The sequence below is a fragment of the Pleurodeles waltl genome, chromosome 6 (assembly GCF_031143425.1).
Source record: "Pleurodeles waltl isolate 20211129_DDA chromosome 6, aPleWal1.hap1.20221129, whole genome shotgun sequence".
Taxonomy (NCBI): domain Eukaryota; kingdom Metazoa; phylum Chordata; class Amphibia; order Caudata; family Salamandridae; genus Pleurodeles; species Pleurodeles waltl.
In genome coordinates, this window is record NC_090445.1 from 167996352 (window position 1) to 168024219 (window position 27868).

Sequence of the window (27868 nt, forward strand, 5' to 3'; positions counted from 1 at the left end):
GCCATGCACAGTTTTTTATTCAATAATTTGACTGCTGCTGTTTCCTTGATATTTTTATTGACAATATAAAAGTTGTCATGAGTGCTGTAATATTTTGGGTAATTAGCAGTGCCTGGCGAGGGCATGAGTTATAGGTACCTGAGAGGGTCTGTGTGTGTGGGTGTGAGTGTCTGAGTGGGTCTGTGAATGGGTGCATGAGTGTCTGAGTGAATCTGTGAGTGTGTGTGAGAGTGTCGGAGTGGGTCTGTCAGTCTGTGAGTGGGTGCATGAGTGGATCTGTGAGTGGGTGCATAAGTGTCTGGGTGGATCTGTGAGTGGATGCATGAGTGTCTGAGTAGCTCTGTGAGTGGGTGCATGAGTGCCTGAGTGCGTGTGTGAGTGGGTCTGTGAGTGGGTGCGTGTGTGTCTCAGTGAGTCTGTTAGATGCAGAAGTGTCTGAGTGGGTCTGTGAGTGGGTGCATGAGTGTCTGAGTGGGTCTGTGAGTGGGCGGGTAAATGTCTGAGTGGGTCTGTGAGTGGATGCATGAGTATCTGAGTGGGTTTGTTAATGGCTGTGTGAGTGTCTGAGGGGGTCGGTGAGTGGGTTCATGAGCGTCTAAGTGGGTCTGTGAGTGGGTGCATGAGTGTCTGAGTGAGTCTGTGAGTGGGTGCATGAGTGTCTGAGTAGCTCTGTGAATGGGTGCATGAGTGCCTGAGTTGGTCTGTGAGTGGGTCTGTGAGTGTGTGCATGAGTGTCTGAGTGGGTCTGTGAGTGGATGCATGAGTATCTGAGTGGGTCTGTGAGTGGGCCCATGAGTGTCTGAGTGGGTCTGTGAGTGGGCACATGACAGGCTGGATCTGTCAGTGGGTCTGTGAGTGTCTGAGTGGGTCTGTGAATGGGTATGTAAATGTCTGAGTGGGTCTGTGAGTGTATGCATGAGTATCTGAGTGGATTTATGAGTGGCTGTGTAAGTGTCTAAGGGGGGTCTGTGAGTGGGTGCATGAGTGTCTAAGTGGATCTGAGTGTGTGCACGAGTGTCTGAGTAGGTCTGTGAGTGGGTGCATGATTGTCTGCGTGGGCATGAGATTGGGTGCATGACTGTATTAGTGGGTGAATGAGTGTGCCAGTGTTTTTTTGTGTGCTTTTTGTCAGATATTCGTGAATTATCATTACACTAGTCAGGGGCCGCACTGAGCTTCACAATGGATTTGCGAATACCCACGTTATGAAAATAAAAACATTTTCCTAATTTTAAAAGTCATAAACTGTCACTATAACCACTTAGCTAAATAATTAATGGAATCAGAGTACCTCCACCCTGACTCATAGTGTCGCCTTTCAAATATCTTTTCACCACATTTCAGCCGCAGAGACCATTCCCCATTATAGAAAATGGCAGCCGCAACTTTCAGGAAAGGTTGCAGCCAGTCAATTCAATTCAGCTTTATTTCGGTAAAAAGTATACCATAAACAAACACTTAAATAAATAAGTATAAATGAATAGCAATCATCACAATGATCATTGACTAAGAATAATAAAATACAATAAAAACTCAATATAGATACAGATTATAATCCGAGTGCAGCCAGTCAATGAGAGCGTTTCTGTGACTTGAGGGTTTGCGAATACACTGCAAGTAAGTTTGCGAAGTGTTAGCACCTCCAGGTATTTATGTTTAGTTTTCTTTTTATATTTCAAAAACTACTGAATGGATTTAGACCAAATAACAAAATGCACTCTTTCTGAACCAAGAGCTACCTTCCTGCCAAATTTGGTGTACCAAGCAGCAGTTCAGGCTGTAGTCGTGTCTAAAATCCCTATGGTAATTAATATGGGAAATGCACCTTTTTTTACCACCCCCAGCCCTTTTTTCTCAGCTTCCACTTGACAGATCACCCTGGAATTTCCCATGCCCAACAAGAATTACCGGCACACTTTTTGGAAAAAGTTTGTGAAGATCCATCATACGGCGCCATAGATATGGGCAAGTGAAAAAAAATGTTTTCCTATGGAAACATGGTCCTAACTATAACTACCTACAGGTGACTGCTAGTAGGTCGCCACTAAGTAGTTATAGTTAGGACCATGTTTCCATAGAAGAAGCATTTTTTGACTTCCCTAAATCTTTGGCACCATTAGACAAATCTTCACAAAAGTTTTCAAAAAAGTGTTGCAGTGATTCTTGTCATGTCCAGAAAGTTTCGGGGTGATTCGTCAAGCGGGGGCCGAGAAAAAGGAAATGTCAAAAAAGTTGTGTTTCCCATGTTAATTCCCATAGGATCTTTAGACACCACTACAGCCCAGATTGCTGGACGGAATTACACCAAATTAGGCAGAAAGGTAGCTTTCAGCACGCAGATTGTGCTTTTGCTTATTTGATGTCAATCCATTCAAGTAGTGTTTGTGAAATTTAGGGAAATCCAAATTTGTATATCTCTGGCCGCGGAGACTTTGCGATTATTTCACAAAAATTAGTGCATTTTCACGAATGCACATGTGAAAAGAAGGGCTGCTTAAATGGCAAAAGACTTTGTCACTATCTAGCTCGGCGTGGATAGCACTGTGCTGATCCAATGCTTAAAAACTTTGCTAGATAAACAGACATTGGAGGTGAGCAAATCTAGAGTGTCGCTGGTGTTGCAGGGTGCTCCTTACTAGAGCTGCTCTCCACCTAAACTTGGGAACTACCCAGAGTTCTCTATTCTTTTTTGCATAATTTATGCGGCACTCTAACCCTGAAAGGGATTTGTTTTGTACATATATATATATGTACATATATATATATATATATATATATACATACATATATATATATATGTGTGTGTCTGTGTATATACATATATAAATATATATCTAGTGCAAGCAGTATTTTTGTGACCAGTAAAGAATTTTAAGAACCAACCTGTGTACTAGTAGGTCCCTTCTTAAAATTCCAAATCGTACCGGGTGGCTAACCGATGTAACCCAGTATTATTAATGCGGAATGTTGCAAATTTCGACTCACTACGATCGGAAGCCATCGCAGGGATGGTAGCCTGCTAGAGTCAGCAACCAACCATGCTTTTGTGATTGCTTCTAAATAAAGCTAACTTTTTTTTAAATGCAGTCCGTTTTCCCTAAGGGAAACAGCACTGCATTTAAAAATAATATTTTTTTGTTTGTTTGAGAGTTGGCAATGGCCCTGTTTTTTTTTCAAATTTACAAAGGGTAAGTGGTCCTAAAGAGATCTCTTTCTCATTTGCGAATTGGTTACCACCTTCTTTGAGGTCTTGGCAACTTTTCAATGTTTTGTGACCAGATTTCAGTGGCAAAATATTGATACATAGCATATCAATTTGGTATTTGGAAGCGACCACGTCCCTTCCAGATACCAAATTGGTATCTATTTGCAATCCCATTTTAGGGTTCTGAAAAACATTGCTGACTCCTATAGTGTAATTAGTACATCTGAAAAAGCATTTTTACAGCACCAAATGCTGCATCCGGCCCCTCCTGTTGTCAAATACTATTAACTATGTGTGTTCACTGTTTCTGTGAATTGAGGTGATGGTCACTCGTATAAATCCCCCTGCAGCTAAGAGTTACTTTGGCAGGTTTGTTTGACTCATAATATTCTGAATTTGGATGAACCTAACTCATCATAGAGAAGAGCGAGAGGCACCTGTCAGTGGTCCTTGTCTCTAAGGGGGTGCACATGCACTGTTCTCTAGGGCCTTAGAAGATCTAATTGTATCTGTCCCCCCTTAATTAGGGAGGATCACAACATGGTGGCCAAGTAGATGCACAAACCTTAAAGGCCCTTGGGGGCCTCTGGACGTGAGACAAGTCACATACAGAATGCAACCGGAGATATCCAGAGGTATTTCTATGATCTTCAGAGATTGTAAAGGTTTCCCCTTCTCCTAATAGTGTTTATTATGCACTTCGCAGAAACAAAGGATAAGCCTGTATCATTAGTACTGTGACCGAGTCCTTGTGAGCAAAGGCTGGAGAATGAGAGGAGATTGAACTAGAAGTTGTTGAAATACCAAAATGTTCACCCAGCAATAACTCCAATTTCACAGCTAGGGGGTCACCATTAAGTGTGGGAGAAGTAGTAGTTTTGGTCAGAACTGATCCTGCATATACTACAAAGGTATTATACCCCTGGATTGAAATAGAGGCTGATGATGCAGCAGCGTTATTCACAAACAATGTCAAGACTGACCCTCCATCCCAATATACTCCATTTTTGCATGCAGAAATACATATGACTTACACTGATCATTTAACATTATTCCAGGGAAATCTGCCACATATTGTACAAAGGGTACACCTAGTTCCACTCACAAACGTGGGCAGTGCTTGGTACCTACCGAACACATACAGAACGAGACCACCAACGTATGGCAGAAACTAGAGAGATGCTCACTGAGATTACAAACATATACAGACAGTTGAGACAGTGCATACTACATCATTTAGGTAATGACCACAGCCATAAATCCACAATTAGTGCACTAATGGAACGTTGCCCAATGAGCAAAATCAAATATAAATACTTTACGTTATGTTTTTTGCACGATTAATCAAAATCACTGCAAATCATCAGTTACAAACAATACAAACTTGATAACATTTAAAAAAGAGCATACAATCCGATGGGAACAACCAGTAGAAACAAATACTATACATGTGAACAAATCAGAAAATACGGCAGTCAAGCAATGGTAGCAAAGACCCAATCTCATATTGGTTCACTAAAAAAAAGACAACAAGCAGCTAATGAAGGTACAAGAGCAATAGTGTAAATCAGCAAAAGGTTCAGAGCCTTTTGAGACTTAGTTAAATTGCAACTGAATAATGCAAAGTGTAAACATCCCACATCAAAAGTAATTAAAATGCACGTGCTAATCGTATCATCTTTTGCTATTAACAAGCAGGTGCTGTAAACACAGCGGCTGCATAAATCATGACCTATATTGAGAAGAAGAAAGTACAGTGCGGTTGATAATAATGCTACTTAAATGCTAATTTTAAAAATGCATGTGAACAGTGGTTTAGTCTATTGTGTCTTAAAACTGCAGCGTTCAACATCGTTATAACAGACTTCATAAATTTAAAAAAATCTTTCAGATATTTAACAAGTGTCTCCCTGTAAGAATTTATTTGCGGCAGCAATGCAACATCTGATGTTGATTTTCTAAAAATTGGTATTTGCAAATAATGCCGGAGACAGCAGAGATAGTTGCGCAGACAGATGCTGTGAGATCCACATCTGCATAGGACATCCTGATCACCTGCTAGTCACCCATATGTGTATGCTTTCAGCAGAATCAAACCAAGTGGTAGGCAAAGTAATTGAGTTGTGACAAGATGTTTGGATAGGCGCGATAGATATGAAGGCATGTTTTGTGGCAGATGAATGTCTATGGTTAGTTTTGCATGAGCCTTAGTGTAGATGGCTTGTAGGTCATCATGAGCTGATGGCAATCTTGCTTATTTCATGAATATTTTTGCTAGCTTTTTCGGTAGCAAAGTGTTTGCATGGGATATTTAGCTGCAAGCTGGTTAATCACAGCCTGAAATCAATTATGCATTTCTGATTCCTTATCTTGAATGATGCCCCAAAAGAGATTCTTGATAGATCCCAGCTAAGCTTATTTCGGCTTCACACAAAGAGAAAGAAATTGCGCATACAGTAAATAATCTTGGCGAGCAAGATGATAGAGGAATTTTGTAAACAAATGAGCCATATGTAAGAGTGGGCATCAGTTTGCTATCAAATACCTTTACAGATTTCAATAAGATCTGGGCCCGAGAGGTTTTTAAGGAGACCTTGGAAGGCAAAGGTAAGACCATTTGCAGTAGTTATTCATGCCTCGATCTGTGGGGAAGAATGGCCTCAATCATTTAGCCATGCCCCTACATTTGATTTTAGAAACCCTTTCAAGTTTCTAGCCATTTAACCATTTTCAATCCTCTTTACTAAAGACTCAACTCTTGGTTTTTCCTGTATTAACTTTATAATAATCTGCCAGGCTGGTCAAAGATCTTTGCAAACCTATTGCAGTTTGGTTCATTAACATGGTGTTAGTAGCATACTGAACAAGGAGCAGACTACAGCCTGCAAATTTCAGAGGGAAAGCTTTAGCAGTACTTAGGTTACCGTTCAAATCTACCAAATACAAAATAAAAAGTAAAGGGGCCAACATACAGCCCTGGTCATTACATATAAATTTGGTTAGCAAGGAAAACCTATCAATTAGAAGCAGTGCTATCTCTTTCCCCGACAGGATAAACACTGAATAATGAATCTGCATTTTCCAATGAGCAGGATACCGAATGTACAACAATTGCAGTATTGCCAGACGTATTGAAACAGATACAAGTGTCACCAGCAGTAGATCTAGGAATGAGGCTTATATATATATATATATATATATATATATATATATATATATATATATATATATAGATAGATAGATAACAAAGACACTGTAGCTTAGATCGTTCTTGAGAATACTAAGTGATGCAGCCGTTTTGTCCCTGGTCTTATGGTACGCCACTATTCCACAAAATCAGAAAAAATTGGGGCCACTCAAAATAAAACTCAAGTCTATATTTCCAGGGAGATAGATACCCTACGAGTGACACCACAGGAACCCCAATTAAAAACTACAGCGGAAAACAAAAATCTTTCAAAAAAAAGTAAGCCAGAGTCGCAGTGATCCAGAGGAGAAAGTACGATGTTCCGGGATGGATTTAAAAAGAAACTATAATTTTATCATAAAAATGTAGATTAGGGAGGCAATAATCTGAGAGATAAGTGAGAAACAAAAGCTCCTCTGATGAGTGTTATTCTTTTTTTTTCAAAGGATCGTTGCAATAAGGTGTAGTCAGCAGGCGGGCCTGTTATTTTCCAGGACCTGACATAGGACAAAACTATCAGCAGAGAAAAGGGGACAGATCAGGGTCAGGATCCTCAAAATGGTCTTTTCACATGACAAGAATAGCTGCAGCAAGAAAACAAGATGCCTCACAGAAAGAGAGTTCAACTGAGGAATGGTACGTTGGCAGTGGCCTTACTAACAGTGCAGCAGAAATAATGGTTATCCTCCAGAATTTCAAACCCCACCTCATGGAGGAGGAGACTAATAACTATACAAATAGAAACATTGAAGGGCATCGAAACCAATCAGATGTGATTTATAAAGTTTGTACGTAGATTGAAGGATATATTGAATGAATAACCTCAGTGATTTTCTGGAGAAATTCCTCTGACCTATTACTAGCTCAAGCCAATTGGCCCACATCAGTTATAATTGAAACTCTGTCAAAGGAGGAAGTTATAATGGGAGCGTTTTCTTCACTAGTGTCCGAACCGATTAAGGAGCGGTATGCGACAAAGTTGGTATTACAATTGGCTTCTGCGTTATATAAAAATGGAGTGAGTTGGGATAAAAATGCAACACCACACGTAATGCCCTCAAGAGATGAACAGCAAGTTCAAACTCAACATCCGATAAAGCCAGAGGTGCTAAAAGATCTTTAACAAGTTATAAGTGAATTACAATGGCGGGGTTTGTATTAACTTGCCCATCAAAGATGAACCCCCAGAAATCACACATGGAACTTCAGCAGAGGAGTGAATCACTCCATTGCAAAAATACTCACTGCTGTGCAAGTTGCAATCATCAAAGAGCAACCCAGAGCCCAAGGAAGGAAACTAATTGTGTTAACACCAGTACCATCCTTGGAGGCTGCAACTCAAACATCCCAAGTTCAAGTGTTGAGTGTCAGTTGGGTGCAATGGGCTGCTAGTCAGGCTAGCACTGATATACAATTTGGGTATGATTCTACATTGAAATTACAAGAACTCTTACAACATCACCAGTTAATACCTGAAGTCTTGTCTACAAGACAACTGCATGAGTATCATGAAGTTTTCAATACTGAAGGATAAGCATTGCTAGCAACAGACAAACTGTAGTATTCCCCTGTTTGTGCGGTTCAGAAGTTAAAAGTAAACTCACATATGCTAAGCCCTGGGTGACTCCACCACGCAAATTCTTAAATTTATTGTACTTCCTTTAGCCTTGCAGAAAGCTCACAAATCATTTTCTTCTTTAATCGTATCTGGTTCATCATTTTGTGTGCAGGGATACAATACTGAGAGACCAATAATTACAAAGATTCATAGGGAAAGGTGACTTTTGATAGCTGCCTTCTGATGAACGTATCCATTGGGGGAGATCTACTGTATGCTGGCACACCAGCATGAAAGAGTTCACTCTAAAGGCAATTGCCCTGGTAATAACAAGGTAAAATCTGCCATACATGTTTCCAAAATAGCATCAATAATCTGGTTGCAAACCAAGACCAACCTGTAAATACACTAGGCAGTGCAATTATCACACATGAAAAAGCTTTACCTCCTGGCTTTTCAGAGAATTACAACTACGTCCTGAGACCAGATGGGCTCCTTACTGTTCGGGTACTTGAAACAAGGGAATGCTAAATACCTAATTGATTAGACCTCATAAAAGACACTCATGAAGGAATAAGCTTGCACATGCTAGGATGTCTGCAATCTTACACCTCCAAATGCCAAAATAAACCAAACAATATGTATTACTGTAGTAATTGAGCCCACTCGATGAAGAACTAGGGTGGAAGTTCATTCACAGTAACAGAACTCATACCTATCACTCTATCATGGAATTGTATGACCTCACATGGAACTGTATGACCTCACAAGCAGTGTTCAATGCTAGCCTTTCAACAAGCATTGATCACTACATTATCCCTTCTCCTCCTACACATAAAAACATTACAGGGATCACTATAGAAACATTACATTGATCACTACAGTATCCCTTATCTTGCTACAGAAAACAACATAGTTACATACAATGCTGTTTCGTAAGTTAAACAAAAAGTTAAAGGAAATATTACAAACCCAACAAAAACATTGCTTACAAACAAAAATACCAACTACCATATTCTCCTCTAGAATCACAAAAAACAGTGTATACTGTGTTACAACAATGCAAAATAATACTAGCACAGAAACAGTGTTTGTCTACATAAATACCATCAACGATACCTGATGGGCAACATTGTTGTCGACTTCTTCTGCAGATCAAAGGACCATTACTGACCTACCCCTCTACTTTGGTTGTCTCATTACCATCACCACCCTTGCTTTTATCTGTCATGAGATCATTGAGACTCGCATCAGTGTTGTTCACTTTTACTACTTGCTTGACGTTCCATCAATTACATTTATTAATCCTAATTGCATTTCTGCTAATTTTATCAATGAAAAATTATTCAGAAATCTCTCCCTTCCGTTTGTGAGTCGGTATTTTGATGTGTATCTTGTCACATACATTCAAGCGAGTTGAACTAACTCTCATCCTAGTATCAAAATATTTCTTTTGGCTCGCTTAAACCATCTGTACATTTTGGCATATATCACTGTCCACGCTTTCCACTATATCATGCTTGACCCATTTTGACATCCACCCTGGCCACAACTTGGTAGAAGGTTTTCTCCCTCCCAAAGATTCAAAAGGTGAAATGTTTGTGGAAAAACGAGAGGGGTGTGATAAAGCCATAACATGGAACACACAGCATTCTGCACATTACACACGCTGGCAATGGCCCATTGGACACAGTTTCCCAAAACCCTGTTCATGAGTTCAATTAAACCATTTGTTTGTGGGTGATAGAGTGTGCTCCTAAGATGTTTAACTCCCCCTTGTTGCAAAAAAACATTAAATTCTTCACTCGCAAATCGTACACGATTGTCAGATACAAGATAAGACTGAAACCCTTCTCTTAAAAAAACGTCTTTTAAGAAATCAATGACGTGTTTTTGAAGTAGGTTCCCCAAAGAAACAAACTTCTGACCATTTTGAGTAGTAGTCCATTACAACCACTGCAAACCTAAACAAGGAAGGCAACAAATTGAATAGACCGACAAGATCAATGCCGACCTTGTCCCATTGTTTGGAAGGTAGATCAATAGGTCATAAAGGAGGACTCCTAGTTTTGTATCCTTTCTCACTACTACTGCACAACACACAGTTCCCAACATGTTCATCAATGTTTGTCCATGCTAGGACACCAAAATGTCTCCCTTATTCTACGCTTAATGAGTGTTGTACCTAAATAGTCTTCATGTGCACCACACATAATTCTGCTTATCAAACTGTCTGGAGTTAGTAACTTTCCACTCTGCGTCAATACACTGTCTTCAACTGACAAATTATCAGATACCTTTCCGTATGTTTGTAATTGGTACGGAACATTCCTTCCACACTTTTCTAACACCGTCTTCAACTGACAAATCATCAGATACCTTTCCGTATGTTTGGAATTGGTACAGAACATTCCTTCCACTCTTTTCTAACAAACTCCATAACTTGCATCAATGTCACATCCTTGTTTACTTCATGCTTCCATTCATTCTCTGTGATAGCACATGTTTTCGACATCTATGATTGCTATAAAGCAACTGTCTTGATCATCTTCACTGACTTCTTCTTTTATCTCATGTACAGGAAACCTGGACAGGTAGTCTGCCCTGGTATTTATGATTCCTGGGATATAAAACACATCAAAATCATATTGCAACAGTTTTGTTGAAAATCTAGATATACGTGGCGTGGGGTCTTTTACTTAATCACATGACAAAATGGAAATTAGTGGTCTGTGATCAGTCCGTAGTATACACCGATGACCCTATATGTATGGGTGAAATTTCCTAATAGCCTACCAACAGGCTAATAACTCTTTTTCATTCACTGAAAAATTCACCTCAGAACCTCTCAATAATCTGGAGGCATAACCCAACGTGTTTTCTACACCTTCCTTAGTCCGAGTGAAGATTGCACCCAGACTTAAACTGCTGGCATTGACAGTGATTGGGCATTAAACCTGTGGATCAAGTGGTTTTAAAATCTTTGATCCTGCGGATTGGGATTTGACCCAGTCTAAAATTTCTTGTCCTGCCCCAAACAAATATGACTTTTTTAACATATTAGTCAGTGGTTTGACTATTGACGCATAATCAGGAATAAAACGTGAATACAATTCCCATAGGCCAATCAAAGATTTAAGCCCTGCCTTGTCGGTGGGTGGTTAGGCATCAATCACTGCTTGTACTAAACCAGGCTTAGGTTCAATGCCCTGTTCCAACACTTCATGACCTACATATTCCACCTTATCTTTGAGGAATTGGCATTTATTCACCTTCTGCACTACTCCTTTTTCCTGCATAATATTCAATACCTTGTTTAGTGTGTTATTGTGCTCCTCCCTAGTTGATCCAAAAATTAATACATCATCCTAAAAAATTGCCATTCCTTTAACCTCCTTGAACAATTGAAACATTATTCCTTGAAAAACGGCTGCAGCAGATACTAAACTGAATGGCATTCTGCAATAGTGAAATGTGCCAATGAGAGACACAAAAGCCATCAAATATCTTGAAGACGGTTCAAGGACCACCTGGCGATAGGCTGCCGCCAGATCTAGATTAGAAAACCACCTGGAACCACCAATGAGAGTTAAGAATGCTGAAATTTTCAGTAGAGGGTGAGAATCTATTCATATGTTCTTGTTGAGACAGCGTAGGTCAACTCTTAGTTCACCACTTTTCTTACATGCTACTACTAAAGGTGACAACCATAGGGATGTCTCAATGGGTTCAACCATTCCTTTAGTACATAGGTCATTAACTTAACTTTCGAGTTTCTCTCTTATTCTAAACGGCAAACTCCTCAATATGTGTTTGACCAGCACAGCATTTTCCTTCAATTTTATCTGAGAGTAAATCCTTTGATGGGGCCAAGATCGTGAGAAAACACAGTGGGGAATGTCTTAACAAGCTCATCACTAACCTTTTCAGAATTGACTTCTAATACCTGATCCTTCGTGCCTGGTCTCAATACCATTTGGAACAACCCTTGGTGAAACCAGCCCAAAACACAGAGGCCCCTAATTACAACATATACTTTGCTGAAGATTTTTCGACCTCTGAACTCTAGAATATCCTCACAAAATCCTGCAAGCTCAATCTTGGATCATTCATATGACACTGGTAACCTGTCAGGTGGTTCTAAGGACCTATCTTACCACACTTCTTTAAACAAGTCTTCAGTTCTCATCGTGTTCCTAGCTCCTGAATACACTAGCAATCTGACCTTTTCTCTCCAATGCCAATATCCACATAAGGATCGACACACTGTGCAAGATCGCCACTTATTACTGACCTCTCACTGGCTACCATAACCATGGCTCTAAGATCATCTTGTATTTTGTCTATTTCATCATTCCCTGGTTCCGACACATTTGCTACAGATGCATTGTTCACACTCATACGATTATTCTTCCTGGAAAAACTACTACCCTTAGTACTCTGGCAGACCTTGGCAAAGTGACCCAGCCTGTTACATTTTCCGCATGTCACATTTGTAGCTGGGCGACCATTACCGCCCTTAGAATGATTAGGATTTCCACACCTAAACCAGATATTAGTTTCTTTAAAGAATGATCCACTGTCATTGCGAGTTTCTTTAAGACTTCTGTCTTCTTTACTTTTTACCACACCTACGTTTTCTGTAGGTTTGCTTTCCAATTCTTTGACCGATACTTTCAATATTTCAATACTTTTGGGTGTCCTTATAGTTTGTTCTGGAGATTTACCCATCAGCAATAACTTCTATTGAATGGATGTAGATATACTGATCTCTGATGAGTTGATCAGTGAATGAAATTGGCAATCCGCAAATAACTTCCTAAGTGCTGATATGTATGTGTCTACATCCTCTCCATTTCTTTGTTCTCTTTTAAAACATTTGTGTCTGGTTACCACTAGGCTCGGCTGAACGTCAAATCGTAGCTCAAACTTCTTAACAGTTTTAACAAACCCATCCATTTCTTCATCCTCATTGAGTGTCAGTGGTGGAACTTGTTTATACACAGACCTCCCTTCAATGCCTAACGAGTGGAGTAAAAGGATTTTTTTTCTTTCTAATTAAAAACCTGGAGCGCCAATTGCTCCAAAATACATTTCAAAAGCTTCACACCAACTGTGGTGGAATTTCTGGTGCTTCTAAAAATGGTGTTGGTGGAGGAACAGACTGCATGGCAAGATACATTTATGCACAGTAATAAATAAATGAAGTGAAAAAAAATCACTAATATGCCTGCTAAGAAAATAAGATTTGCCAAGAAAGAATGCTTAACGAGGGTAAATTTGCCAAGGCAAGTAGAATGCGTGCAGGAGGATACTTTGACAAAGCACTGTAGGAAAGATTATACGCCTGTGTTCAAGCTAGAACATAAATCCTGCTGCTTGAATGTACGCATCAACGATGTATCTTTAAGTCAAAGGGCTCTTAATGCCTAGTCAAGATTACTTATAGTATGAATACCTTGCAAGATAAATTTACACATTTTACTTGATGTCTTTATTAGGGGTGCACATCACTGACGTCAATTCCAGCTTACACTAGACGATGTGCGCTGCCATCAGAGTGTTTCATATAACATTTGGCAACGTTGCTGGTATATTAGGTGTGTGCATCACCAATGTGTGTGCCAACGTCTGGATACACTGGACGTGCTTGCCCAATAATAATAAACTCCTCCCTTTAAATATATTCCCCTAAGACGGCGGCAGTACGTAAAGATTGAAGCAACTCACTCAAAATGGCGGCCCGTATGCGTGTGCTTGTGTTAAAGTCAGGCAGAAGTCTTGTCACTTATAAATATATTCTCCTGAGATGGCAGCAGTATGTAAACTTTGGGGTCAGTCACTCAAAATGGCGGCATGTATGCCTGCTTGTGTTAAGGTCAGACACATTCAGGCATTTCTAATTTTGCGCAAGGCCACTAACCGTACTGTTTCCTATGTGTCTGATTCACCCCTCGCTAATGAAATGGAACTCCTGGCCCCTGGAGCAATGTCTCTCCAGATCCCTCTGTGTCTGGTTGGCCCCTTGATAATGATACAGACCTCGCAGTCTAGCAGCGATGCCTCTCTCGATGCCCTCTCATCACTTAACTAACTGGGATCAGGCTTGAAGGTAAGGATTCTTCACATGTAGTGGGTTCTGTGGTCTCTGATTATCCTCGCTCGTCGCCAGTATATTTGTAGTAATTGAGCCGACTCAATAAATAACTAGGGTGGATGTTTATTTGCAGTAACAGAGACCACAGCAGGCATACAGCAAAAGGAGTCACTGCCTAACACAAAAACCCGTTATATATTCACTCGTACCTATCATTATATCATGGAATGGTATGACCTCACATGAAACTGTTTGACCTCACACGCAGTGTTCAATGCTAGCCTTTCAACAAGCATTGATCACTACAATTACACTGTTAATTTTGTAAAGACAAATAAAGTATTCTACAATTGTAAGATTTCTCACAAATGTCTTTGGAGAAAGCACTTGAAACACATCAGTCCATTCCAGCCAATTGATAAATACAAATGCATATTAACAACAGTGGACTTGTGCATATGATTTATGTGAATGTTGCCCCAGCACCAGGATACAGTTCACACAGTCATAAAAAACTTGTTAGGCTTAGTGGCAGTGGGCTGAGTTTATTTATTTCATTCTGATCAAGGTCTAGCTTTTACCTCTTAGGCATTAGCAGAGGCACTTGCTAAGGCGGGATTAAGTCTCCAATTCTCACACCCCTTTTTAGACCCATTTCCAACAGGGTTGTTGAGAGCTAATTCCACATTAAAACAGGGCTTCAGATGTGAGCCATTTGTGAGAAAGGGCCTCTTTTCACATGGCTAGCCCCCCACCTTTTGCCTGGAAAATGATGTGTTTTCAAACTGTAAGTGCACTGGCCCCCTGCTAAACAGTTTCCCAGTGCCAGATCTCTTTCCCCAAAACTCTACTATGTTCGGCACTTCTGCCACCTTTGTAAGTCCCTAGTAAATGGTACTCCTGGTACCTAGGGCTTGGGTACTGAAGAGGAACCCCCAGAGCAGCCTCTGTGAGAAGCTCCAGACCAGCCTCATGCAGTGCGCCATTGCAAATGCATGACAAGATGTAACTCTACCTGGCACTCACCAAGAGTGCCATGTCCACTAACAATGCATGCAATATATGTAAGTCACCCCTGTGGCAGGCCTTGCAGCCCCAAGGCAGGGTGCATTATAATGCATGTGAGGGCATATGTGTGCATGAGCAAATATGATTCTGGACTCCTGGGGTGAGAGCCTGTGCTCTCAGGAACCAGAACACAAAGCCTTTCCTGGGCAGAGGTGTTACACTTCCTCCCCAAGGGAGGCAGGCACCCTGCACAGCGATCAGCTTCAAAGGCTTTGCCACCTTTGAAATCTGTCCAACGCTTCTACTGCTAGCAGCAGATGGCCGCCCAATGGTTTCGCCCCCACATTAGGCACGAAAACTGATGGGTACTTACCAAATATTGATGATCTTGGTCTTAAATATTTTATAAAAATCTGTAGTATTTTTTCGTACACTGTATAGAGAGACAACCTTCTACACCATGGACTGTGTAGTATCTAACCGCTCTCCATATGAGATGCTGTTCAAAGCCAAGATGTATGTACCTGACCTTCCAGGATGGAGGGATTGACATGATCAATCATGGCTCACTTTGTTGCAGGGTTTGCAGCATGCCCTGGATGGTCTAAGCCAGACTACAATTCCAATGTCACATCTAGTGACTGGATAGTTAACAAAAGTTGATGAGCATGAGCTTGTGGTAGAGGGACTGAAATCAAAGGAAGAGTTTGGCTTAACTGATTGAGATACTGTACCGGTTGTATGCATGAAAGGAAGAAAGAGGACAAGACTGGTGTCGGTGGATAAAGTGAAACTATGTCATGTGGCCTGTTTTGTACAGCATATCAGTGAAGCTTTTAAAGCCACCTCTGACAATCAATGACTCTGTCACAGAATGTTTCCTATTTGAAATCCTCTCACAACAATGAAGACCAATCAGTTTAAAACACAGTTAAACAAGAGACAAGTACTTGAAAACTTCTACTGTCTATCTCCAAAGATTCAATGCAGTATTATCAAAATGTGAATCAATTCTATTAAATGACTTAACATTACCTAGAGTTTAGAGATTAATGAAAATCTTCCTTTGCAAAATAAATAAAAGAAATTTACAAATAGCGCTAAAGAACACATGAAACCACGTTGGACAATTGTTGGGCTCATGCTCACATAACTTTGATTTGGCTTGTAACTGTAGTGCTCCTTGGAAGGTTTGTGCATGGAATATATGTTCAGGCATAGAATATCCAGCTGCAACCCTGAAACATCAAGCAAAATAAAATACAGAGTTACCAGAAAAACATCTCAAGAGTAAATAGACGCTACACCCCCCCCCTGCAAGATGGTGCCTACTGGGAAGACTTGAAGCATCAGATCATAGTACTTAGACTGTATAAGGTCTGCACACTTTCCGTCTTGATTTCGATTACATCATGCCTATAAATCTTTATACAGATGAATAAAATTCAGTCACTGTGAGGAACTAGTTCATGAAATTACAAATACATGCTTTAGTGTACAACACTCATCCTCATCTTGCCGAAGAAAACTACAAGCAGTTATTCTGCCACACTCAGTATGCAAATCTTTATAGCAAGAATTGTAGATCAACAATAGGAACAGTACCTTCTTCCAGTGAGCCTAAATTTGAAACAAAATTCCCTTAAAATATTTTTATAATTAAAATGTAACAAACCTCATTTGTGTATTTTTTTTAGGAACAAAGTGATCTATAGCAAAAAATGTTTTTGCAGTATGGTACAAGACCATACCATTAAAATTTGTATGTCGAACTGAAAATTAGCAAATTCAGGGACTGGATCCTTTACTTTCAGCTTGCTCTTTTCTAGAATATTCTGCATTTGTAAATAGTACTGTTCAACAGATAACATATGTGGTATTTGCTAACTGTGATGAATTGATAATACTTTTAATACCAAAAAATGATACAATGCAAATATTAATTGCTAATGGTACTTTCAGGAATATGTCTACTGAATGTGGGAGAGCTTGTGTTTGGAGTTTCCAAACAAATTACTATTAAAACATCTTTGCTAAAGGAATAGCAGGACCACTGGTAAATGGAGTAGACTCTAGATAGACATATGTTGATACTTGTGGTGTCGGCAAACACTATCAAGTAGAAAATTAGATGTTGTGGAACAACACATAAACGCTTTGTATGAAAACATGAATGTTTGTCAGATCCCCAGAATGATTAGACAATACGAGACCACAAATATTGTGTACGTAGAGAAGGTGACGAACAGCACAAAGGAGACTTTGGAATCCCACTACAAGATCTACAAACTCAAGAGTCCCACACACAGCCCCAGCCACAGTTTCTCATAGGTATACTTGAGGGTTGTTAGTGGAAGAGTGTATATACGACCATACATGTGCAAAGGCACGCTGTCTAGCAACACTGGTTGTTATGACTCTCTCAAAACTCAACAGTGTTCTCACCCGGCTCTACTGCTACCACTCCTGTATTTTTTTCTCTCTACTCACTTCCATTGGTTCCTTTGCATTTCCATAAATTGTGGCTTACCTGTTACATATATTTTGACCTTTGTGTGTCAGCCATCTTCCCTCTACCAGGCTCCTTCCTTCCCAGTGCTGCAGTGGCGTTACATCCAAGTTTCGTTCCTGAGAAGGACTCCAAGTACACCTGGGAACTAGTTAGAGCTTATCTACTACTAACATCATCACACATGGTTAGTCCATCTGCACATCCTCTGACTATATGTTATCTTTTCCCTCTTGGCTTGGCCTCTTCACTGACGTATGTCCTCTCATCTATAGGTGGAGACTGTGCCCAAGCTCGCATGTCATACAAGGCTCTGTGCTTTGTGTTATCCAGTCCTGGTGTTCCACCCACAGGAGCATGCCTCTCCTCCCTGCTAACTCCCTTTTCCCTTAAGCCTGGGTCCTCTTTACCACATTTGATACTTTACCAGCTGGGTAGGTGGCTTTCTAAAAACACCAGAAGAGAATGAAATGTGACTGTATTGCACTGTTATGGCTATGACACCTAAAACTGCTGCTGAAGCTCTTCAGAACATCAGAGAAATAAATGCAGAAAATATCAAGGGAACATTTAAAGTAATAGACAAGAATTTGAAAATAATAATGAAAAGATGTATTCGATTTCAATAAGGACTTCAAATACTTTCAATATTAGAAAGCTACAAGAATGAATAAGAGCAAAGTAGAGCTCTATTTACATTGCAGAATCCTCTGGATTCTCTTGAAAGTGCACAGAATTTAGTTAATGATGATGGATTATCAGAAAATGCAAAGTAAACACGATTCTACATACAATTAGTTCTCTATATTGAAATTTAACTTATTATCTTAGACTCAGATGAAAAATCATGTGTTACATCATTAAGGCATGGTTTCATTTGAATACCTATTAAAATGTACTACAATTTGAAGGGTGCCTTATAAAGAAAGATGCTGATTTGTATTCAAAACTACGGAACTCATAAAAAATATACATGGAAAATACCATAGTTGATGTATTTGCTGGAAAAACAGTCAATGGGCTTCATTATGAGTTTCCGCCCCTCAGCCCAGTGGGAAAATGCGGCAGCATTGTGCGATGGCGCGGGCAGGGAAACCTGTGTTTGCTCCTCCTTGGCTAGAGCATTTTAAAAACTCCCACCAAGTGGGAGGAAATACCAAGCCCACTACCGGACCTTTATAAATGTTCCTGCCGGCTGAGAGCAGACTTTTGATCTGTTTCCTGCCTGCACTGATACAGGCACAGAAACAGACTAAAATATTGCTCCAGCCCAGACAGAGCAGCTGCTCCCTCTGGATGGGAGCAATGCCAGCTGCATGTGTGATGTAATCAATGATGTCATTTGAGACTACATTGAATGTCTAAGGTTTTTCAACACAAAGTAATATTTTATTGCCATACGTAAAGCCAACCCCTTCGGCCGTGCACGGCGGGTAATTGATCACAGGGACTAATTATTTATTTTTTAAACATTTTAAGTGGAGGGGGCCACGTGTACCCCATCCCCGACCCTAATAAAACAAAAACGCATTAGGCTTTGGGGACCACAGTTCACCTAACTATAACGTTGCTTTAACCTTGGGTTAACCTTGGGTTTTTCAGTGAACATAACAATAGATAGATAGATAGATAGACAGATAGATAGACAGATAGATAATAGCACACTCACATCACACAACACCTGAAGCACTCCACTGGCATTTACAAATGAGCATAATTCAAACTCCTCATCAATACCTTCAAAGCACTACATGACACTTGTCAAGCATACCTCAACAATCACATCTGCTTTCATGCACCTTCCAGGCACCTCCACTCATCCGCACTCCTACCTGCACAAATCTCACATATATGGAAAATCACATCTGGTGGTCAAGCCTTCTACATCGCTTTCAAAGCATGGATTGACCTGCCACTACACATAAGAACCTCCTCCTCACTTCTTGAATTCCGCAAGACGCTGATGACCTGGCTTTTTGAATAGTCCCACTAGGCCCTAGATGTGCCGATACTCACACCTGCTCAGCACCAGGACCCCCTATTGGCTGATAGTGCGACTTTCAAGCCATCTCCCTCATGTACTTCTTTTCCCTGTTTCGCTGTGTGCGTCTCCTCATCCCCTCCCTGGGGATGGGGAGGCGATTCGGATCGGTAAATAAAAACAAAAAGAGGCAGCTGTGTGATATTGTAAATCAACATGTGCGAGGTGCAAGTGACTACAAATTGATGCGGGTGGACACATAAATGTTTTTTGATGTTTAATTTAGACATGCTGCGAGGACGCTGTACAGCGTGGCTAACAACCATTGACAAAGCCAGAAGGCCACAAAGGAAAGACTTATTCACTTCGGTAATGCTTGTTTTAATTGGCCAGCCAGACCATTTAATGCGTTTGAAATTCTGGAGATGAGGAGAAGGCATGATTAAAAACAGAAATCAAGAGCTTAACCAAAAATGATCGGTCCCTCTGTACTAACTGACAGATTTAGTTAGGAATTATTGATTCAGTTGTATTTTCCAATGTGTTCTTTTGACATTCAACGACATACACAGATTAGTTTAATCCTAAAATGATATTGATAGGTGATTATCCAGTCGATATTAACAGCTGCCATTTAAATTGTAGGGCATAACGGGTGCCTACTGCCTCTGAAGGAGCTGCATGAAACCTGCCTGAAGCTACTCGATTTAGTGTACCTTCTGAGAAGCTCCATCTACGAGACGTTATTGAGGCAGTCTGTGGATAATTATTCTCCCAGTGACCTTCATAGGTATGACTCTCAAGTGCTTCTTGAATGTACATAGGGGAAACCCAAAACAGACTTCCAGAGTTGAGGGTGACGCTAGTATTGAATAACGGACTTTTAACCAGGTAGGAATCATGCTTCCAGGAGCAGGCTCAGGTGAAAGGTATCACTATTCAATAAAAGATGCTTCGAGGATCCCATTCCAGCTTTTAGCTGCGAATGTTAAAAATAAATAACTGCATATAATATATCTTTGCTGTGCTGTCAAGTGAGAACAATAATTCCTGCCTCTAGCAAGGGTGGTGCAAAACAGTGCTGATGAGGCATATATTGGTGGGGATTTCACAACCTGACGTTACTCTCCCAATTGGAACTGCACGTGTCATGGGTCACATGAACATATGTAGCATCTCGCTCTCCTGGTCCTTTCACCAAAAATGAAATGGAAACGTAGTTGCTGTATTATGTATTATGATGTTACTGCTGTTGGTAGCGCTTTAATACTACATTACCTCCATGCTACTGCCAGGTTCCAGGCATCTGAACTGAAGAACAAGTTACTTACCTTCGTAACGCTTTTTCTGGTGCATACAGTAGCTACCTGTGGATTCCTCACCTTATGAATTCTCCCAATGTGCCAGCATTCGACAAGAATTTTCTTCCTAGCTCCTCACGTTGACGAGGACATCACAGTTGTACAGCTCTGTACGCGACTCCGTCTGACGTCATTGGTGCTATAAGAAGTCCTCGCTGGCGTGCTGACATCAGTTTTACAATATTTTACCGTGCCTTCAAGGCGAACAGGTGAATACCGACCTCCACAGCACAATATGTGGCAATGCAAAGAAAAAAAAAATATATATATATATATACATGCACACAAATATATATAGATCACAATATCTGTTTAGATAAACAAATATATATATATACATTCTATGTATAATAAACAAAGTCTTGGTATGACCAGGCAGGCAATGGTGAGGCGGGAGGGACTATGAGGTAGCTACTGATCCACCAGAAAATGCATTACCGAAGGTAAGTAACATGTTCTTCGGATGGATACAACTACCTGTGGATTCCTCACCTTATGAATAGAATCACAAAGGTGTCCTATACTCAGAGGTGGGCTCCTGACTAGTCAAACTAAGAAGTCCTTCAAAACAGATCGGGCAAAATCGCCATCCCCACTAACTTCTGAGTCCAAGCAATAATGCTTTGCAAACGTGTGGAGGGAAGCCCAAGTTGCTGCCTTACAAATCTCAACCACTGGTACACCTCTAGCTAAAGCCAAAGTGGCAGACTTGACCCTGGTGGAATGGGCCCTAATACCTTCAGGAGGAACCTTCTTTGGTAGCGAATAACAAATCTTTATGCAAAGAATGACCCACCTTGAAAGAGTTCTCTTGTGGATGGCTTTGCCCTTCATTTTGCCCACATATCCAATGAAGACTTGATCATCAATTCTAAAGTCTCTCGTCCTCTCAATGTAGAAACTCAGAGCCCTTCTTGGATCCAAGCGGTGCAGTTTTCCTCCTCCTTTGATGGATGGGGAGGAGGGTTAAAGGACTAGGGTGTTATAGATTGTCCCAGATGAAAGGGAGGGACTACCTTAGGAAGGAAAGCAGCCCTGGTTCTCAGCACTACCTTGTCAGCATGAAAGGTTGTAAAAGGAGGTTTCACACTAAGAGCCTGAAGCTCACTCACACGTCTAGCTGACGTGATAACTGTTAGGAAAACTGTTTTTAAAACTAAAATCTCAACTGGCAGGAATGCATAGGCACAAACGGTGAACCCATTAAAAAAGTCAGAACTAAATTCAAATCCCACTGAGGCATTACAAAAGGAGTGGGAGGAAACGTGTTAGTTAAGCCTTTAAGGAACATAAGAACTACAGGGGACTTAAATAAGAAAGGCTGATCAGGAAGGCAAAGAAAGGCTGACAGTGCTGACAAATAGCCTTTCACTGTCGCAACTGCACAACTCTTCTGTGCCAAGGAAAGGGCAAAAGGCAAAAGATCAGATAAATGGGCCTTTAAGGGATCAATTTGTCTCTCTCCACACCAAGTATAAACTTTTGCCCATCTGCCAGCATAGACAGCTTTGGTGGAGTGTCGCCTGACCGATAAGATAACATCCACCACTTCTGGAGGGAGAGAAAAAGAACTCAGATTGCCCCCATTCAATCTCAAGGCATGTAAGTGCAGACTCTGGAGGTGGTGGTGTAGAACCTGCCCCTGTGACTCCGAGAGGAGGTCTACCCTGTGATGGAGACGGAGCGGATGGCACAGTGAAAGTTGAAGAAGGTCTGTGTACTACACCCTTCTTGGCCACTCCAGGGCTATTAACCTCAGCACAATCTTGACGAATCTTCCTCAGAACTCGAGGAATTAAGGGTATAGGAGGAAACACGTAAAGCAGATGGTCACACCAAGACAGCTGAAATGTCCAGACACCCACTGCACCAGATGCTGGAGGCTGCAGAACGACAGGCAGTGTGCGTTCTTGCGAGTGGCAAACAGGTCTATCTGAGGAACTCCCCACATCTGAAAGATGTGAAGAACTACGTCCGGATGAAGACGCCACTCGTGGTCGCTTGAAAAGTGCTGACTGAGAATGTCCGCCCGTACGTTGAGAACTCCGGCCAGATGGTTTGCTACTAAGCTGTGCCCAGGACCAGAGCTGCAGAGCCTTTCTGCAGAGAAGGTACGATCCTACTCCTCCCTGCTTGTTAATGTACCACATCACAGTAGTGTTGTCTGTCAAGACTTGAACTGACTGACATTGAATGGACAGGAGGAAGGCCTTGAGAGCCAGATGTATCACCTGCAATTCTAACAGATTGATGTGAAACATCTGTTCCACTGGAGAACAATGGCCTTTGATCTCCAGGTCCCCCAGATGAGCTCCCCACCCTAGAGTGGAAGCATCCATTATGACTGTGGTCACCGGAGGTGGTAGACAAAATGGCCTTCCTTGGCCGTAGTCCCACTGCAGCTTCTCTGGAGATCATTATAGACTCCTTAAGATCCCCTTTGTGTTGAAACCACTGCTTGTGGAGGCACCACTGGAGAGCCCTCATGTGCCAACGTGCATGAGTGAGCAACAGAATGCAAGAGCCAAACAGACCGAGCAGATGTAGGACCATGAGGACTGGAACAACCACTCCATTCTGAAACAATGGAATCAATGCCTGAATGTTCTGAATCCCCTATGCGGAGGATGGAAGACACAATTCAATGTTGTGCCAGTACTGCCCCTATCAGCAGTAGGTGCTGAGAGGGCTCCAGGTAAGATTTGGGCACATTCAACCTAAAGCAACAACTGGGTTGTCACCTGCATGTGATGCAGCACGAGCTCTGGGGACCCGGCTTTGATCAGCCAATCATCCAGGTCAGGGAATACAGATATTGCCTTCCTTCTGAGGTCCGCTGCCACCACTGCCATCACCTTCGTGAAGACTCGAGGTGCGGAAGTAAGACCAAAAGGAAGGGCCACAAATTGGTAGTGTTGGACCCTACCACGAACCGGAGATACTTCCTGTGCGACTTCAGAATAGGGATCTGAAAATAAGCATCCTGTAAGTCGATAGACACCATCCAGTCTTCCTTGTTCAACGCACAAAGCACCTGTGCTAGGGTCAGTATTTTGAACTTCTGTTTGAGGAACCAATTCAAAATCCTCAGATCCAGGGTAGGTCTCAATCGACCATCCTTCTTGGGAGTCAGAAAATAACTTGAATAACATTCCTGACCCTTTCCCTGCTCTGGAATCAATTCCACTACACCTTTTAACAAAAGGGCATGCACCTCCTGCTGAAGCAACAGGAGATGCTCTTCCATGTAAAATGAATGATGGGGAGGGAATGTAGGGGGAAACTCCACCCAAGAGTCCGATATAATTAACTTCCACTCGTGGTGAAAATGTAACAGCCTTCCCCCTACGGGTAAAACATGCTGGAATATGGGGAGAAAACTAGGGCTGCTTTCCTTGATGGGCTGCCCCAGAGAAAGAGGACGAAGAGGAAGGCTGCTGTGTGGCTCCTCACATTTTAACCCTCCCACTGCCCCTATAGGACCTTTAGAGAGGGTTGGTAGGCTGCTGGACATTGGATTGTAGTCTTCCACGGAATGAGGATCCACGGCCCAATCCTCAGAATCTCAGAAAAGACATAAAGGGTGCAGAAGATGATGCTTTGAGACCCAAAGATTTTGCAGTAGCCCTGCTTTCTTTAAATTGTTCCAAAGCGGAGTCTGCTTTAATCCCAAACAGCTTCTCGCCATCAAAAGGAAGGTCCATCAGCGTAGCCTGAACATCAGAGGAGAAACCAGAATCTCTGAGCCACGCATGCCTCTTGGTTGCTACAGAAGTGCCCATAGCCCTAGCAACTGAGTCTGCAGTGTCCAAACCAGATTGAATGACCTGCTTTGCTGCCACTTGACTGTCCCGCAGGAGTTCATTAAAGTCCCCCTGCACAGCCTGAGGCAAATTTGGAACAACTGCTCTTCCCGTGTCCATTAACGCATAGATATACCTCCCCAGCACACATGTAGCATTCAGAGACTTTAAGGCCATGCTGCCTGAGGAGAAGCACTTCTTAGCTGTCTGCTCCATATGTTTAGAGTCCCTATCAGATCAGCGCAAAAGAAGATGCTTGCACCATGAACCTCTCTCGCGTTGGGTGCTGTGATAGGAACTGAGGATCTCCTGGAGCAACACTGTACCTCCTAGCTACAGTCTTTGAAACCGCCCTTGTTTGTGACAGGCTTCCTCCAAATTTCTACAATAAACTCAGTGAGGGCATCATTGAAAGGGAGGAGAGGTTCAGAAGACATAGCCAATGGATGCAACATCTCAGTTAAAATATTTGTTTTCATCTTCGATGCTGGTAGTGGGAAGTACAAAAATTCAGCAGCCTTTCTTATCACACCGTGGTAAGAAGCCGCCTCTGCAGTGAGTTCACCTCCAGGGAATGAAAATTTCCACTCAGGGGATGTATCCAAACCACTCGCAGAGTCTAGGCCCTGAAATTCACCTACAGACTCTAGAATTTCCCCTTCCTCCAATAGTTGTTGTTGATACTCTTGCTCCTCCAAGAGTCTCAAGGCCCTCCTTTTCGACCTCAGCCTGGACTCCAAACGTGGCGTTGATAGTGAGTTAACCGACCTTAACAATGTCGGTTGCAAAGTAGTAGGCCGCTGTTGGGGAGGAGACGGAGGCAAATCCACACTGTGCGCCGATCAGGATCCATCTAGTGCCAGTATCGACTCCATCGGCGCCGCTGGCACCATCATTCGGGGTAGAGATGGCAAGGCAACGTCATCGCCACCGAACCAGTACCTTCACATGGAAGAAAGGGTACAAACGGGGCCTGCTTGTACAGCGCTGGTGACCCCAGTGTGAATGCCAACTGGCCTGTGGGACCAGCAGGTGCACCAGAGGGGGCCAGAGCTCTATTAAATATGCTAAACATAGCACTGAGGAATGCTGAAGGATCGGCTCCCTGAGCCGGGAAGGCAGAAAACCCTTGCTCCTTCCGAGGTGGCTGTACTGGCTCCCATGCTTGCACAGCCGACTCCTGATCATCAGTGGATGCAGGAAAAAAATAAGCTATTGGGCTTGTCGGGGACTTGGCGATCTCAATTAAATTCGGCACCAGAGAAGCCTGTGAACTCTGAGGCTGAGAAGACACTTTAAAGCTGATCTCCTACGCCGTGTGGTGCCATCTCAGAGGAGACCGAGACTGATCTCTGGACGAATGACATCGAGATTCATGTGTTGCCTCTTATGCGACCTCGAAGATCTATGTGACTAAGTATCCCTTGCCTTTTCTCTTTGGCGACCTCTCTGCTCCTTATTAACTTTTGCCAAGAAAAGCTTAGGCCCTCTCTCTTTCAAGGCCTTCGGGTTTATCCGCTAGGAGGACACACACCCCTCCATGTCGTGATCCAAGCTCAGGCAACACAGGCAATTTTCGTGCAGATCCGTCACTGACATGTGACCCCCGCACTCGCTACAAGGCTTAAATCCCGATTTTTTCAGCGCAGACATTGTAGCGCTCTACAACAATTCCCTCGAAACAGTAACTGCCAAGAGGTAGGAAAAAAACGTTGGTGTCGAAGGCGCAGAAAAAAGGGAACTGACGTCAGCACACCGGCAAGGACTTCTTATGGCTCCGATGACGTCAGATGGAGACGTGTACAAGTGTGATGTCCTCTACGACGTGAGGAGCTAGGAAGAAAATCTCCATTGAATGCTGGCGCATTGGGAGAATTCATAAGGTGAGGAATCCACAGGTAGTTGTATCCATTAGAAATGTTTATTTTTAACTGAGAGTCGGAGGCTGATCACCTAGAAGGACGTTAATTACAGCCTGAGTCTAGTCTTTAAACTTACCTGAAATATCCTGGTAGTTCCATTTTGAAAGAGGGACTTCATGGTGGTGACAAGCGGCAGACGCAGACCTGTTATTTGGGCATGGACCAGATTTGCAACTGCCATTAGCCACAGAAAAATACCAAAGAGATGACCAAGGAGGAAAAAGAGTCTTTCATCTTGTAACTGTGTTGTAAGTCACAGTTTTATTGAGGCCCTGATTTTTAAAAGGTACTGATTCATGTCATAATACCAAGGCGCGGGGCAGCTCATGGTGCCGGCAGCATGAGTTGTAGAAGCACACACCTTCGTACAGACAAGAGCCAGAATCGCAGGCCTCTGAAGGAGCGTGATCAGGAGACATGAGTCGGAAATGTCACGACGCACCACACACAAGATATCAGCACGTATCAAGACGACTGTATCTCAGTCTCCAACAATTGCACTGCCAAAGCTATGCGCACACCACAAAAGATCTCACAACGAAAGCAGCATGGCTTCAAGGTGATCGGCACAACATAAAAAGATCTCATAATAAAACAATTGCAATGCAATGGGTCTCGCGTTAGAGCTATTAGCGTTGTAAATTCCTAACTGGACTTTTCTTGCCACACAAACTGAAATAAAAAAATAAAACAGTTGGCATAAGCGAGCCCATTCAAAGCGCAGTAAAATTTATCAACAAAAGTGCAATTATCCATGTAACAGGGTCGATGGCCAAGGCAGTAACAAAACCATCCTAAGGAGGGACAAACGTAAAACAGTGACCAACGAACACAAAGGGGTTTTGAAAGGTGTTAGTGCAACTTTGGCTTATCTATTTTATCAAAGCAGGTAAGGGGGCGCAGATTTAAGGTCGATTAATCTTTTGACTCGTTTAAATTAATATTGTTAAGTGTCATATAACACAGTAATATAAACAAAACCAAATCACACTAAAGAATCAGTAAAGAATGCACCATGACCCATTTGGCCATGAATACCCACACCTTTAGTAACAATTAAAATATTTATTTCCCTATATTAACAATGCTAAGGTCACGAAAATTAATCTCAACGCCAAATGAGACAAGTAAAGAAACATCACAGGCTGTCCAAATCGTGTAAAGAATCTTAGCTTGAACAAAGCAATAAGAATGATAATTTCAATAGCTAATTAATAATATCAGTATTTGTGTAAGA

General features: G+C 41.9%; 1 protein-coding gene across 1 annotated transcript in view; it reads left to right on the forward strand.

Moving 5' to 3' along the window:
* The window catches only part of CNTD1 (cyclin N-terminal domain containing 1), a 175810-nt gene that overhangs the window by 108193 nt on the left and 39749 nt on the right, over positions 1-27868 (forward strand). The window contains exon 7 of the mRNA XM_069242020.1: positions 20191-20335. Coding sequence (XP_069098121.1) covers positions 20191-20335 — 145 coding nt within the window. The remainder of the gene's footprint in view (positions 1-20190; positions 20336-27868) is intronic.